The sequence below is a fragment of the Sylvia atricapilla genome, chromosome 3 (assembly GCF_009819655.1).
Source record: "Sylvia atricapilla isolate bSylAtr1 chromosome 3, bSylAtr1.pri, whole genome shotgun sequence".
Lineage (NCBI taxonomy): Eukaryota > Metazoa > Chordata > Aves > Passeriformes > Sylviidae > Sylvia > Sylvia atricapilla.
This window is the reverse complement of record NC_089142.1, coordinates 67701172-67718729: the sequence shown is the minus strand read 5'-3', so window position 1 is coordinate 67718729 and position 17558 is coordinate 67701172. Positions and strand designations below refer to the sequence as shown.

At 36.4% G+C, this 17558-nt stretch overlaps 1 protein-coding gene across 1 annotated transcript in view; it reads left to right on the top strand.

Annotated features, from left to right (window-relative positions):
• The window catches only part of FMN2 (formin 2), a 151215-nt gene extending 136709 nt beyond the window's left edge, over positions 1-14506 (top strand). The window contains 2 exon segments of the mRNA XM_066314421.1: positions 12221-12302; positions 13714-14506. Coding sequence (XP_066170518.1) covers positions 12221-12302; positions 13714-13740 — 109 coding nt within the window. The 3' untranslated portion in view covers positions 13741-14506.
• Positions 14507-17558: the final 3052 nt, after the last annotated feature.

Below are 17558 nucleotides of genomic sequence, written 5' to 3'. Positions count from 1 at the left end.
AGATACGATCATTTGACCCTCTTTGAGTTCAGTGTATGTGTATCATAAGAGGATGTGTTTAAGCAGCAGAGAAAAAAGTTGTCTGCCAGCTTGTCCCTTTTAGGGCAAGGGTGGTTTTAGCCTGGAAGGAATGAAACATGTATTACCCACAAAATAACTGCAGGTGCAAGATGTGACAGGGAAGGGAAAGGGCAGTGAGAGGGACCTACAGCAGGAAAAGAAACTGGGAGATCCCTTGGAAGAACAGCAGGAGACTTGTTCAAACCCAGACTCTGAACTGGTGGGTTGAAGGAGGCTTTCCAGGGGGATAGACAGGGCTGTCTCATTTCAGTCCAGGAAGTCACTGAGGTTAAGACTGAAAATAATGCGTCCTGAAAATCACAAGTAGGTTTTTGGTTTGAATTTTAACTTTTACTTGCCTCATCAAGTTTAAATCTTCTGCTCCATTTCATTTGTTCAGGCAAGGCAGGGTTTAGATTTTGGGGACCTTTGATGTCTTGGTTGTGCTCAACTCAGAGATCTTTGATATGGTGCTGTGTGTCAGGTCTGGCAAAGTCAAGCTCTCTTCATTGCATTTTAGAAATTAGAATGTTTTGGCCAAATTTGCAGTAACAGTTTCTCAAGTAAGACATATCGTTTTCCCAAAATTTAAGAATCTTCTTTGGTTAAACTGCTCTTTTACCAAAGCCTTTGCACAGAAAATATTTTGCCTCCAGTCATAGTTCAACCTGATATCTGAAGTTCTTTTTTAGGCTTTCTTTCTTGATTTCACATTTCTGCCTCTCAATAAAAGCCAAGATGGTGTGCTATGAAGGTGTCTTGGTATTGAGAAGTCAAAGGAGAAAAATCTCGATGTCCAGATGTGCATGACGGCTTTCAAAACCTCAGCCTAGATCAAGAGATCTGTAGGTGACAAAAATCTGAAAACCGCCTATTGCCACTGAACTATAAGTAATTATTTCAAGAAAGATGATATTCCTCTTTAGGTAACGTTATTGAAATATTTTCTGTTGAGGAGCAGGCTAGAAATTTAATGGTGAGAGAAACTTTCTGTAATTGTTTATTGGCAGCAAAATCAAGGGACAGATACAGTGAGACTTTTTCAAAGACTTATGCCACCTTGGTGAGCTATTGGTAAGGTTTCTGCCTCATGAAATATACTTTATTTAAAAATTATTTATATAATATACAGCTTTATTCCCTTTTCTTTTTTAGTTTGATCATCTTTATCAATCCCTGGTTGGTTTGGTTTTTCCTAGAATATTTTGTATCCCAGTTTCCATATGGACTGCTAATAGAGACTCTTCCTTAGTCTCTGCAAATATGTCTCACTCCTTTGCAATAATTTAACCAAAGGATTTTCATAGATGGTATTTCCAAAGGTGGTACTATATTTTGTTACTTATAGGTTAAGCATGTATGTTTTAAAGAAAGCAACTGGACAGTTGTTATTTTAAATAATTTATTTAAATTATTATTATTATTTAATAAATTTTCACTTGGCATTTCAACTTGCATATTGGTTTGCCAGGCATTTGTATGCAAAAGATATTGAACTGTCAGTTTGTATTTCTTTACGAGAAGATGAGAAAAGAAAAATGGTGCAAAGTTAAAAACAATTAATTTTTCTGAAGTTTTCTACTGCTTTCACTCTTCTCTCACTTGAAGTAAAGCAGAACTGGAAAATACCATTTGAAGGGACAATTATGCATGATAAACTTTTACATACAGTAGAAATAAAAAGAAAAATTCACCTGAAAAGTACAGTAAAAGGAGATTGACATTTCTGATGATATATCTATCTTAAATATATGTCCTTTTAAGTGAAAATTTTCGAGTACTACTTCTTTCTGATAAGCAACTTCAAAAATTAAAAAAAAAAAAAAAGGAAAACAATCAAATTATTATCAAATCAAATTGTTATCAAATTTAATGGAGCATGTTTTGAATTTTGACAGTTGTGTTGTTGTCATTGTCCTTTAAATATATTTGTAATGTGTCAGTCATAGTCTGTGGTTTTCATTCAGATTTTGCAAACTCGTGAAAGGTTTACTGTCAGTACAGTCTGCATTTTGTGCTTAATCAGCAAGAAAGACTAGAAGAGCTGAATAATTTTCCCTACTATTTTTTTGATGATGTTTGAAAAGAGAGAGTATGATTTTGAACTTCACAAGCTTCCCATTCAGCACCCTTATTATCTATACATGAATTTGAGGTGTTGCATACTCATAGATGCCTGTCGCTCTCTGAATACAGTCAGATAATGCACAGCTTGCAGTAACAAGCCTGCAAAAGCCTCCCCTTCTTGGGAAAACTCTTAGGCAATCAGACCACCAATCTACAAATGCCTGGCTTTCCCTCCTGTTTTGAAAAAAAGTGTCTTTTACAAGCTGATCTATAAATGTATTAATCCTTTTCTCATTAATCTCCTCCTTTCGCTTCTAAAAATGTTTCTTTATGTTTCTGAGTTAGATGTAGTCCATCTTAAGTGCACTATTCCAGTCTAGCACTTCTGTGAGAGCAAATGTTTTTATTTTTCTTGACATCCAGCAAAGGCCTGCAGAATTGTTGCCCAGACCCTACCATTTTCCAACCAACCACAAAAAGATATGCTGTCCTAAGAATGAAAGATAAAAAGAGCTCATGAAGTAGCAACCCAAGAGGGAAGTCTTGAAATGTTCTAAAAATGTTTTTAAAAATTAAAAAGCTAAGCAACTGCTGGTCATGGAAATAAAATATAAAAATACAGTTAGTTATCAGAAAATCTTATATCGCTATGGACAACAATGAATCATCTTTAGGACTACATCTTTTCTTTATGGCCATGAAATACACCTGGCTCATTACAGTAGCAAAAAGCAGTCAGTCCTTTAAGAGACCTTAGGTTTTAAAGTTCCATTGCTGTCAAATGTTAGTATCAATATCATCAGGTGATAGATACCTGTTCAGACCTTACTAGAAACAGATCAGTGATATGGCAGAAACTCATGTGCAGGGCTGCAGTTCCAGCTTCCCTTTCTCTGGGTGCAAGTGAGGTGCTTACACGTATTAGTCCTCTCCAGCTCTGGATGTGTTTCTCTCTCTTCAGACTGCTGTTCTAGAGGGCCTGTGCAGCTTGGCAAAGATTTACGTTGTATTAGTTGTGTTTCTAGATGGGAGAGCTGGAGGAGGAGGGAGCAAGGGGTAGATATAGGTGTCCTGTAAATGAGGCTGTAAGGGATACAGAGGCCCTTGTCTTTACTGAGAGTCGTGTTGCTGAGCAGAGACTGTGTCAGGGATGCCAGCAGAGGAGAGTTCATAAGCAGTATCAACATGATGGTAATATTCTGTAAGTCCCTGATATCTTGCATCACACTAAGCTTGAGAATTTCATTTGGCTGACTTTGTTCAACCCTTTAACTCCCCCGATAAATCTTTGACACATTAAAAATAATCTATAAACTCAGAAAAATGCACTCGTCCCTCAAATGCAGAGGTTGCCCATTCCCGTAAGAATAGCAGTTAAGCTGGCACCTGGTGTGTCACACTGTGTATATCTAGATGAAAGGGAGATTCCTGGCCAGCGTGTCTCCACAGCTCATTGATCTCCCTCTGCAGAAAGACTGGTATGTCTCCCTACAGACTCCTCGGCAGGATGATTTAAAACTTGCTGTTGAGCAATTTAAAGTCTGGCATGGGATATCTGTACGTTGCACAGTGAGGAGCATATTGGTAAGCTGCCACTTCTGCTTGCAGAGGAGGGCATTAAATCCCATAGCACGAGCAGTGTCCTCTCAGAGTAATTTAAGGGATATTTTTTTAATGCTTATAATATGAACCAGTGAGTCAGACTTGAGAGTGAGAAATCGAGGGACATGGGAATAGGTACTTGCAAAGAAATGCAGAGATGGAAGAAAAGAGAAGAAAAATGTTTATGGAGTTGCAACATGAGAGGGAAATGATGAACACGTGGGGTAGGTTTAGTGGGGTCACATTTTGCTTGGCATGCTCCCGTAATGCCAACTAAAAGCTCCAAGTATTAGTGAGTAGTCATGGGCAGATTCATTTGCTGACGTCTCTTGGAAGCTTTAGTCTCAATGTTTTTATTGCACTCTAACCAACTGAGCTGGTAGGCATGGGTTTACAGCTCAGTTAGAATGACATTTCAAAAAGAAGACAATTTTACATGACATTGAATTGAATAATTACATGGATCTTTGGTTTTTGAGACTATTTCAAAATTGTTAACCTTAATGGCTTTCTGACGAGAATATACTGTTATAGGCCCTGGAAAATCTACTTTAAAAAGCCTGAACACACCAAAGATTCAGCAGCTAGCTGTGAGGCAGTACCTCACAAAGACACTGCCGTCAAGATAAAAGAGGTTGCTCAACATGTATGGTTTGCTTTCTTCCTCCTTGTGCATTTTTGGGCAATTAGTTGTTTTGTTTTGTTTTGTTTTTAATTAATACATCATTGTACTTTGGTTGGGGGAGGTGAACAGAACTTTGATATCTTAGCATTGTTTTGAGGGAAAAGTTTGTGGGGAAAAAAGCATTTGGAGACATGTTTCTCAATCTGGATCTTAGGTGGAAAATCCTTTTGAATACCTTAGTCTAATATTTGTAAGCAATCTTGTGTTTTATAAGACAGGAGAAATATTTCCATTTGCAACTGTGAGCCAACTGGTGCTTACTAATATTAAACATAAACAAAGTGAATAATCTAGTAAAAATTCGTTCCAAATGTATAATGTTTCCTAGTTTTCACAACACATGTGAGTTTGGATTTCAGAATGGCTTTCATGTAAACAGCAAAGGGCTTTTCAGTAGTATCTGTCTGGTGATGGTGGCGTATCATGCTGGCACATTATGTTGCATCCTAGTATGTGTGTTTTGCATAAAAAGAAGGTAGCTCTTCTGTCCAGGACATGTTTCCATTTTCTCTTTAAGAATCACCTTCTCCATGTAGTCTGTTTACTGAGACTTATCCTTTTCTGCATGTTGGTTTTTTTGCTTTCTTTTACTCCATCTGCTGCTTAAAAATGTTTTACAGCTAACACTGCATTTCACACTTCTGTTCACTCAGTAGTTCTTTTGCTTGCTGAATATGTTACCAGTTTTACCTCACTTCTGATCATCTTCTCTTTCCCTATAATTTCCTGTTGAATTTCCTAACCAAATAGCTCCAATGTAGCCAGCTTCTTTGAGAGCAGCCTGGCTTCAGTTCCAAGAAAAACAGTGGAAGGTGATGACTGTCTTTTCTTAGATTAATTTTAATCTTGATATGTAAAGTCTGTAGAAAAATGATTTCTATCTTGCCTGAAGGTAGCCAGGTACAGCCCAAAATACTGGCCACTCTGACAATTTAATGACAAAGGTCATTAAATGTATTAATGTATTTAAGCAGGCATATGTATGTTTGCCTTGTATTAGAAACATAACCATTCTTTAACAGTTCAATTTTTTTATTTCATTACATTTTCAATGTGAAATTCTCTTTAATGTTAAAATTATAGTATTGAAATCAGGTTTTGCGCAGTATTAATTTTATTTTATTTATTTACATCCGTATATCTCCTCATAGATAAAAGCAGAACCCCTAGATCACCAAGAGTATGATTGCCAGAGAGAACCAAGTGAAACTAAATGCTTCTGAATTGAAATATGTTCAGAATATTTTTAAGTGTTTGGGGAAGCACAGTGAGACTCTGTAAATGGGAAAGTCTCGTTTTCATTTCAGTCGGCCTCAAAGCTTTATTTTAGCCCTATTTGACATGATGCTCACAAAAAAATGTGAAATGTATTCTCCAATGTCTACACTGTTGACAGAGGAGGTATTTTATTCAGGGTTCTGCTACAGATTATTTTCTATGTTAAATGGCCAGATTAAAACATTTTAATCTGTCTGTGGCACTCTGAGTGAAATTATGATTAATCACTGTGTCTTTCTAGCAGCCATTGTCTGCTTCATGGTCCTTGGATTAACCATGCAAGGAGCTGGCAGGGATGTCAGGATAGTCTCATACATTATGTTTCTGTTGGTAGGTCAAGGTTAGGTTTCATCAGTTTGTTTGACAGGACCAGGTACATTGCAATGTAATTCTTATCTATATAAAGTCTTTGCAGTCAGTTACTGAATCATATCTGTGTCATCACTTCAAACCCTATTGGCATGAAAGTAAAAGCTCTAGATTTTTTTATTTGACGTTTATATTAGAAATTCTAGTTTTCCATTCTGGGGTTTATGTTTTGGTTTCTCCCTTAGCAAAAAAATATTTTCAATATTTTACTCAACAAATAAAATATAGGAACGTTGCCCTGGAAGAGTTTAAGGAGAAAGTTTTAAAGTTTTCTGCCCTTGAAATCTGAAAGATGTTTGGCTTTTGATAATTTAGTGGAGGAATTTTTATTTGTTTTTGTATGTAAAGGTATTATTATTATTATAAACAAGTTTAATTCAATCTTCAACCCAGACAAAGCTACACAAAATATTTTGGGAACACTCCTTTTATTTAACTGATAATAAGTACTTAGTAGTATAAAGTGTATTGGCCTCAGCCCTGTTTTGTGTTAAAAATGCAGAATATCTGCAGAAAAATGTCTTCTGGATTTCATGAACTATACTGTCAGCCGTAAAAGTAATATCTGTCTGAGTTCATCATGGAAGTTTCTGTGAGCAGCTCTACTATCTAAGGCATAACTTTCCAGTGCTCTCACTGTGATTACATTTGTCATGTCATAGTGCTCGCTAGTGAAGTGTAAGGCGGCCAAGCCTAGATGGAGCCAGTAGGAAATGAATCTGTCTGCCACAGATACTTCAGACAAAATTATTAATGTTTAGTGGCAGCGAAGTGGCTACCCCTTCAATGGATTGAATGATGACAGAAAGTCTCTAAGCCTTGATAAGGTTGTGGCCAGACTGGCTTTTGGTCTAGAAGGTAGATAAAAACACTCTGTCTTATGGGGTTTTAAGCATGTCTGGTTTCTTTTTGCTGTGTGCATGCTGAAGTGTAACTTGTTTATTCATCTTACAGGCTGTCTTTAAACTTAATCATATTTTTTATGTTTGTCTCACAATCAGTACAAGGTACAAGGAGGTGATAGTGCTGGAGAAAAGGTTTTATTTTGGTGGAAATAAGAAACAACTTTATTTGTTACAGGTGACAATTGATAGACTCAATCTTACTAAGTAGCAGATTTCAGGACTGTAATTCTTAGACTCTGTAAATGGCTGGCTATTCATTCCCTTGTATATTTTTTAATTTTTTTTTTTTTTTAACTGATCCACTGATCACCCCATATTGTATGTTCCCTACATGTTTTCTTATGTTGGGGCTATTTGGAAGTATATTCTTTCTGAAATAACCTAAGAAATGCTTTAGCTAAATTTAATATTTAAGGAGATTCAAGTGATGAACACTCTTAACAAGTATTTGTAGAAACTTCCCTGGGCCTAAATAACTCTGCTCTGCAGATTACTGCAGTGAGGGCTAATCAACTCTCATGTTGTCTAGGCTGGGAATACTAGTTTTTTGTAGGATTATGTTCTCATTAAGACAAAATCAAGAAACTACTTGGGAAAAGAATAAGAAGCAAAATTTGCTAAAGGTAACACAGCTGATGTTATTTTTTCTGGCAAACTGATATGCTCACTTCTGAGCCAGAATTGTCATAAGATGGGACAGGGATTGATAGTAAATGAACCAAAGTCAGTTTGCTGAAAAAAAAGTTAGTTTGAGAAGTGGTGGTAAAGTATGAAGTGGGATAGTTTGAGCATCAGTTTAGCAAAGTTTAGCACACTGCAAGCTTGCAAGTCATTCCCACCACACTTATCAAGTTAAAGGTACCACCTGACTTCTTCAAGAGCACACCATGTCCTTTCCACCTCCATCTTCCTCTCCCACTTTCAGATCATGCCTTGAAGATCTGTCGTGCTTCTGAGGACCTGGTTGCTATTGAGAGTGCTGGCTCTATAAGGGGACTGAACAGCCTCTCTAACAGAAAGTATTAGTAGCGTAGAACTAAATAGTTTAAGTAAAAACAGATTTTCTGAACAATGAATCAGTCTATCACATACCTGCCTTTGCCTGAGGGTCATAATTCTCAAGAACTGGGGAACACTCACCTTCCTCAGACTTTTCTTCCACAGTCTCCTCAGTGGCAGCCTATCTTTCCACACAAGGCCTGACAATTGAACGCCCATTGTTTTCTTAGCTAGGAAATGTCTTTTTAACTGGTTTTTTGCTCCTTGAGCTCTGCATTGGCACAGTGGTAGTGTCATTTTGGCCTGGAGCTTGGAAATACATTGTTGTATGCTATTGCTTCTCCTTTTGTGATTTTTGGGGTTTTGTGTTGTTTTCTCCAAAAATCCTTCTTCCTTCTCTCATTATTGAATTAGATCCATTAGCTTTTTCTTAAATCTCTATCAACTCACCACAGTTGAGTTAACCCATAATCAGTAGTGTTCATGCAATTTTTGCACTTTTTTGTCTTAGATAATATATTATCTTGCACCTCCATGCTGATCAAGGTCTCACTGAAGTCAGTGGGAAGCAGTGCTTGAAAAGCCTGAGCAAGAGGAAAGTACGCATGGATTTGCTTGCCACTGTGAGAAATATGGCTTGAACCAGGCATGAGCTGACAGAAACAATGTGTTTTTGCCTAAATCCTGTTAGTTTCATGGAAAGATGAAAAAACATTCATGGCCAACAGAGAAAATCCAAGATGGCAAAAACTTTCCAGTGGCAATTATTTTCCAGCAGAACTAAGACTATTGCCCTTACTTCAAAGGTAACTTTCTATCTGCTTTCCTAGATCCCATAGTTTAAACAGTGTGGATGCTTGTACAAAACACATCCTTTTCCTCTTCCGGAAGGATTAAGTTATTTTAATTTATTTTAATTTTACATTTAATAAAATATTAAACTAAATGATCAGCCTTCACAAAATATATTTACAAACAGTAAAAATTGGTAACCACACTCAGTGGTTTGTGATTTAGCCCTGTGGAAGGCTAATAATTGCCTTTGCATCTATTTCACCAGTCTGCTGGCTTTTCTATTTTATATAGAGCTGTAGGTTTATACAGTTCTCCATCCTCCAGACTTAATATGGTCACAAACTAAGCCTCCTTGAAATGACCCTTTCGTGTGCTATCTTTACATTATTTCTAAGGGCATTTCTTGCTGAAGAAGCATATGTATGGGTCACATGGGCTTCACTGTGGCTCTGTCCAACCACTTGGATCTTCCTGCAGAGAGAGCAGGATGTGAGCCAGGAGGCTGTGGACTGTCCAGACCCATACAGTGAGTCAGTGATATAGTTGGAACTGGAATTGAGTGGTTTCTAGGTCTCAGCTTTAAGTGCATTAGGGAGTAATGCTTCTCATCTTCTGTATTTCCCTTGGTATGAATAAATTGGCTCACATTCCAAGGAATTTCATAAAAGCTCCCAAAACTTTGAGGACCACAACTATACTATTGAGATTAGCACCTCTTACATAATCCTGGAAATTTGAGTAACACAACCTTCAGACTGTCACTTATCAGTCTGGAGGTTGTGGATAATTTTTGAAATTCCATCTCAGGGACACAGAAGTTCTGACTTCCTCCTTCACAGGGTGGTGGTGTGTTAGTAACGTTTTGCTGTTTCAAGCAGAGACAGCCTTTCTCCAAAAAGCTGTTTCTCTAATTGAAGCAGAATATGTAAAGATGTTACACTGACAGTGACACTTAATGGGTGTTTAGAGAAGAACTGCATTATCAAGGGTTCCTTACTGTGAGAGGATTTTTGTTTTGAATTAACATGAGACCCACAGGGAGCTGTGTTGTCTCATGACCTGCTATGTTAGCAAGCAGTGGGTAATCCATCCTGGAAGGGGGATATTTAGGTGGGACAAAGAGTGAATTGAAGATTCCCTGGCATTTCCCAAGAATAACATCTGGATCTGTGTGAACTGGTTTGGTAAATATTTTTGTATGTTACATATGCTGCCATTTGTATGTTAAGTAGTCTGAATACCTGCATATATTACACTGCTTCGACAAAACAGTTATTTTGATAAACTCAATAGTTTATAAAAATACTATATATAATAATAGTATATATATATATAAACTGATATATTCCCTGTACAAGTACTGGTATTTGATACTAATTTACTCACAAGTAAGATTTCATTTTGGTTTTTAAATGATGTCTACAGTGAAGAGAGCCAGCTATGGCTGTATTTGAAAAAGAGGAAAGTATATGATAGATGTGCTATTTTATATCTGACTTTGTAAGAGTGGCTTTTGATAGATTGGAATGTGTCTGAACATTTAGGGAAGACCATGGGAAGATCAATGTCACAGATATTTTTCCTCTTTTGGAGGAAAGTAGACATGAAGCAGATGAAAAATTGTTATACAGAAAAAAAGTCTGAGTTTTTCTTCATTCTGCATCATTCCTGTAAGTTTCTTTTGGAAGCTATCAACACATTTGGGCTGCTGCTTTTACTGAATCTATTCAAATACATTTTAAAGGTTAATTACTTGGCTGCTTTACATTTTTATTTTAGATTATGCTGCAGTCTATATGATTTGAAGTTAGAGAGAAAGCATTACAGCATGAAATAACAGGTTTCAAAGCTTTTTTTCCCCCCAACCTGTGTACACGACAGTCTCCCAACACTGACAACATACAAAGCCATCAAATGAATAGAGAAGCTTGTGGAAGTGCTGGGAAAGAACTGACATTTAAATTAATTTTTGAAAGAGTAAATTTGAAACTTATGAAAAGGAACAAGGTGTGTGTTGTAAAATTGAAGAAAGTAGAGATGAATGTGAAGGCAGTTTTTTAATGTGCTTAGCAGACACAGCTGGAATTTTGTTTTCAAAATTTTGGCCCTTACCACACACACAGAAATATTCAAAAATAATAGTAACACAAAGTTGGATTTTCACATTGCCCTGTGGAGCCTCAGTGAAATAACAGACATACAAGTGATCTGGAGATAAACTGCAAGGAACCAGCCAAGGATATGTGATTTCTTAATATCATTTAACTGTTGTTTCTTTTTTCACTCTTGGATAATGGTGAAAGTCAGACTAAGTGCCATCTCAAGTCCATATTTTTTGTAAGATCAAGCCAATATAGGATTTATGCTTTCATTTTCTACTTTTTCATTTATCAATAAATCTCTCATTAAAAAAAATTAAAGATCTCACATGATGTTCTCTTGCTGAAAGTGTTTATCAAAGTCTTTTTAGCTCAGAGAATTCATAACATAAATCTGTGTTATTATCAGTGTTTGAGCAATCATGTGTTTACAAGGTCGATATATAAAATGAGTGAAAATTGTAAAGAAGCATTTTACAGTGTGATATTGAACCCAGCTTGATTCTGGCAGATTCCCAGTCTGAGTGTAGGTCTCTGCCTTTCACAGTTTGTTTACTGTCTGCATGACAAGAAGTGCATTTCTCTCACCGAAAATGTGGTGGCATTTCACACGGTCCCAATTTGGTACTGTTTGCCATGTCAGGAAGCACTAAGAAGTGCACTCTTACCTTTAGAACCTGCCCCTCTCTTTCCATCCAAGCAACCCAAGTGCATTAATCCCCAGTGGTCACGTAAGCCTTGAGGTTCCACAGCTTGGGAATTGAAGAGATGTGTGCAGTGACATGCATCACCTTAGGTTAATCATGTTCCATGGAAATTTTCCATTTTTTTGTTTTAAAGTTAGAGAGTAAAGACTGGAAATTTAGGTTAATCTATTTTGCCATTTTAAACACAAACAAAAATGGGTGGAATGGAACAGAGCTTGGTGAAAAACTTTTTTTATACTGTAATTGAAATGCTGAGGGTTGGAAGAGATGAAGAATTATTTTAAACAGTGATAAAAAGAAAAGAAGTTTTCTTAGCAATATTTGCTCTGAAATGTAATGCTCTGAAATGTAAACTTCATGTCATCCAGTGTATTTTAAACCCTCATACATTTGAATCTTCAACTGCAGTAAGTACTGATTGCTTTTGTAACTAGATTGATTATGCAATTGATTATACCTGTCTCTGTAAGTGCCAGCTATGGCTAGTGCAAGAACTATTTTGTGGAGCATGCTAATAAATACATGGAGAATAAAGTTATCCACTTGTGTCCTCAGGCCTTAACTTTTAAGTTATATACTGCATTGTCTTTGTAAATGTTGTTGGTGTACAGGAGAATTTATTTCTATATATTTATAGATTTTGTCTCTTTTCAGGGTCAAAGAAGCAGAGGAAGTCTGCAGGCAGAAAAAGGGGAAGTCACTATACAATATTAGACCAAAACATGACTCTGGAATTGTAAGTAAAAATTCATGCAATACTTCTGTTTATATCACTTGTTCTACATTTTTCTCTCTGCATTGTATAGGTAGGTTATTCTTGATGTATGTTTTTGTTTTGGGTTGGTTTTTGGGGTTTTTTTTCTTAAATGTTTAACATTTTCCTTAAAGACATTAAAATAACAAACTTGAAATCTGCCTATAAATATTATTCCACGAAATAGATGTAGCACAAGCAAGAGGAGTTTGTTATTGCTCCACTGTGCCAATTTGTGTTCTTCCAGTCTTGGTGCAGGATGCACATAGAAGGCAGAAAGGCAGTTTTGGTCTTCCAGCTTATTCAGTTTGTATTCACTCTCTTTTCTACAGATGAAAAAATGAAAGGTAGAATTTTGATACTTACACATTTTTCAAGCTGCATCACTATACCAAATACAGTGTTTTCTGATCCACTGTATATGATCCACTGATATGGATTTGTTTGGAATAGAAAAATAGAAAAAGATAATACTGTACTTTCACCATTCTTTTGAAAATAACTGACTTCAATGATAATAGAGGAGTAATTCTGTTCCTTCAATGGAACCTTTCCCCTGTGATTGCCTAACCATTGTGAGAATCATGACTAATTTTACAGAAAAATTATTCTGGTACCTCACATTTAAATCACAACTGTAGCAACTGGCCATCATTTATGTTTGAAAAATATTAGAAGATTTTCTCATGTGTCGTGTCCCTGTCTGTGTCCTCTGGTCCCCACCACCCCAAGACATGGCTTAATTCTTTTGTACTTTGCAGTCATAGCTGTATAGTCAGTCATATTATCTGTGATACATTCTGTAAATGAAGCATGTGGTAACTTACTGTATTTTAACTAACATAATCTGACAAAGGAAGCAATAATATTGCATTTATGGTTTCTTATTTTGAATGTTTAGTGAGAGTTGACTGTAGTTAGTGCCACTAAAAGTGTAAATGGAGTGCTAGCTTGGTAAGGAATTATAAACTACATTTTATCAGTTTTATTCAAAAGCAGATCAATGTTATTTCAAAAAAACACCTCAAATTAACATTGTTTTGGATTTCTCCATCTAACTTATATACTGGTGTATATGAAGACGCTGAAATTTCTTTTAAGAAATAACTATTTGTTCAATTATTCCTGTATCATTCTTGTTTGCACTGAAATACGGACCTTCGCTCTTAGTGAAAATTTGATGAGTGAAAAGGAAAGCAAAAAAATATTTCACAAGCAGGGTATAGCTGTAGTCTACTTCAGTTCTAGATTCAAAGTTTATTTTTGAAGTCAGTTCTACAGTAAATATAATCAAACATTTCCCTATGTATTTCTATGCTTTTCAGATTTGTGTAAGATGGTTTTGTGTACCCTCAAATTTTGTCCTTATTTTTTAATTTATCTTCTTTTTCAGAAAGCAAAGATAAGTATGAAAATCTGAGAGAAGAAATTCAAAAGCCATTGTTACCTGGTTACCAAAACTCAACATGCCTGTGGGTGGGGAGTGAGAGGGAAGGAAACTACATCATCCTGATCATTTGCTTCCTTGACCTTTTAAAATTTGCGTTTTGTTCTCTAGAGTTTTCCACCAACTGATGTGTTATTATTGTACATTCATTCACGAATGTAATCACTTCAATGGAGTGCCCAGAAATAGACTAGGTATGGACTTGAAACACCTTCCCTGTACTCTGTATCTCCCTTGCCACACAAAAATGGTATTTTGTAAACTGTATGGTATATTAAAAATAGGAAAAGTCAGCATGCATAAAAAGTGGCATCTGCATCAGTTCTGAACATGCTGAAAATTGCATCAAGTTGAACTTCATAAGAATGCTACTTGGTACAGTAAAACATTTCCATTCCTACTGGCAACATCTAACACAAACACTTCATGGCACTGCACTTAGATTAGGGAAAGAAATGTTACTCCTAGTGAATTGTTTGTATCTGTTTCATGTTGGCATTTGTAGTTTGTATTTTGAATCGTTAAGTGCTGTTTATACAGTATAATCAATGCTTTCCCAACTTGTTTGGTTGCCCTCCATGACTAAATATTTGTGGAACAAGATGTTTACTGTAACTATCTTTAAAATCGATAAGGCAGCATACTTTTACTTCATCTTTTGCCAGATAGTGAATGCCAGGTGGTATGGGGGTCAGAAATCCAGCATTAAAAAAAAAAAAAAAAAAAAAAAAAAAAAAAAGGGGAAAAATGAAAAAGAAAAAGCAGGAAAATACAGAAAAGCACAGAAGTATGATAGAGTATGAGAGATTTGGCTATTATAGTTTGTTAATATATAAAGCAGCTAATACTTTTACATGAACTTTAGAAGGTATAGTATAGTTTTAACTGCTGATCACTTAAGTCAGACAGGCTTTTGGCCCCATGTACATGACTTCCCTTCTGGAATTAGCTTTACAGTTAATTTAAAACTCCTTTAGAGAGCCATTAAAAGATGCACATGGAGACAACATTTATGGAAAACAGTAGCCAATTCTAGTGACAGAACATAGACTACCAACTAATTGACATCAATTTTACACTTAACAAAATTACAGACATTTCCTCCAGGCTTTCAGTGTCCCTAACTAGGAGGTTAATGATTGAAATACATGACTTAGGGCTTCCATTTTAGACCACATGCTTACTTCCTATTTGCAGTCCAGAATTCACTGTATCAGTTTTGGACTGCTCAACTGATAACAACCCCTTCCTCCAGTCCTTACTTAAGAGCCCCAAACCAATCAGCTTGATTGATAACGTTTTTCTTTCAAAGCTAATTTTTCCTGAAAGCAGCTCACAGCTCTGGAGCCTGAAAGAGACTGGGGTAGGGCAAATGAGCTCTAACCTGCTGGGTTGCATTATTCCCTGTCTAATCTAGCACATCAAGGGACATCCCGAGCTGTTCAGAGGCTAATATACTCTACAGGGTGTCATAAAAGGAAGGGCAAAATATGACCTCAGGAATCTGTTATTCTTCACATATACCAAGCACTAGAAAAGATGGGTTTTTTCACTGTGTGAAAAGCAAGTCTCCTGTTGCTGATAAACCTATGTGAAAATCTTTACTAGTAGTAATTTCTGGCAGGGATATAAATTACCAAGAACAGAATTCTAAAATTTTGTGTTGATGGGAGTAACATTACTGTTTGGGGAAGAGAAAATAAGAGATTATTTGCTGTTGCAACTAACTTATGGAGAAAAAAAAACTTTAAAGAGTAAAGCTATTTTAATGGCACTGATTCAAATCCATGTTTGTATTTATGTAAACAATAGTCTTTTCCTCCTTTGCTCCTAAGTGCAAGGATACAGTAGCATGTTTTCATTTGTAGCTTTCCTGTTCTCTTCAGTACCTACAGTATGTATATTACTATACTAAATGAAATAATAGATCATCTAACAAAGATCACTATGTGCAATACTGTATTTAGTGTTTCTATTCCAATTTTTTTAGAATGTTAATTTATAAGAAAATAAAAGGAATAATAATGAAATAACTGCCTTCTCTTGTCCCTCTCTGACTATGCCGTAGTGTGCTACAAACTTCTCTCTAAGCATCACATGCCATTCTGGCTCCTGTGATCGAGGAAGAGCCTTTGTGAAGAGAGCAGAGGAAATATTGCCTCCCTTTGCTTGCCTTTCGGAAGGGTAGTGACAAGTGATTTCCGGTTATGTGGATACACTACCTTTTCCCCAGGTGGTGGTAGTGAGAGCTTCAGCGTTTTTTACCCAAGGACACTATGTAAAACTCACTTCTCCCCCTTGTGCATGCCTCCCAGTCTTGCACTTGGCTCAGGTTTGTAACCTGGTCCTACTAACGTTGCTATTAAGGATAATTGCTTTTAAGAAATTGCTATTAAGGCAAAAATATGCATTGGTAAGTATTATCTGCATATTATAATCCTTATATATATATATATATATATATATATATATATATATATATATACAAGTGTTTTAGCAACCTCCAAAATCTGTCACATACATACATACTCTTTCTACAGGACCTGCAGCACAGATGCTAGAAATTTTTTTTCTCTCTCTGAAGAAGTGTCAGAGGTTGACTGCAGCTGATGGTACCATATTATGATCTTAAGACACGTGCTGCTACATAGATTTTTCTTTCATTTTATTCAGACCCAACCTATTTGGGTTGAACATGTCTTTCTTTTATACAGCTCCTCTCCAACCTGTCTCAAACTTCCAAAGTAGCAAAGTAGCCCACTATGTGCAGGACCACAGGTGACCCACAGAACATCCAAAGGGGATTCACAGCACAAGTTTCACTTTTGCTCTTTGTTCTTAGCAGCATACTCAACTTTTTACAAAATTCTGGACCCATGCTCTTGTTTGTTTGTTTGTTTGTTTGGGTATGTTTTAAAGAGGTTGAATGCCCCACTGGTCCCTTCTGTCCTCATATACTGCAATTCCCCCCTTTACTGCAACATCAACATTCTACTCTTAGAGTTGGCCCTAATTCTACAAAAGTTCTCACAGACAAAATTCTGAGCCTTTGTTGAATGCTACCACCACATATTTCTCGCTGTTATTTAAATGCAGCAGCAAAAGAAACATTTTCATACCTGAGCAGCAGATGTGACTGCCTGGCAAGAACATCCTGGTTTTTTATGAGGAGATAAGAGGATTCATGTTGTTTTGCCTGCCAATTAAAGCCTTCCAGAAGCATAGTACTTTGTCACGTCATGACACTGTAGTGGGTTAGGGTTTTTTTTGTAGCACCTTTCATCATCCCAAAACATTTCCAAAACTTAGTTAAGTATTAACCAACTGTGGCAGTGGGAATAATAATTAGAGGGATCTTCCACAGGCTGACTTCTTTTTTTCCCCCATTTTTCAGTGATCAGCTTAAAAAAGTTGGAAGCAAATACTAATTTCATTGAGAGAACATGCAGCAAGTCATTGCATTGCAATTATTTTGTTGCAGACTCTAGGTTAAAAACAAAGCCAAATTTTTGACAAATCTACTCTGCTGGTTACTTCAGTAACACAAATTTTAAACTACTATGGACAGAATAAGTGAAAACTGATGAAGTTGAGTTTTTCTGACCATAAGTGTAAGCAAGTCAGCAAAGGGAGAAAAGAGAAAACCATGCCCCGCACCATTCATGTCTGCCACCCATCAAGAGGATTATTACAAAACAGGTTTTCTGAGCTATTCTCTTGCTTACAACAGACCCATCTGTTCCTGTATCTGATATTCATCCAACCTACTTGTAAGAGCATCCAATGGTGAG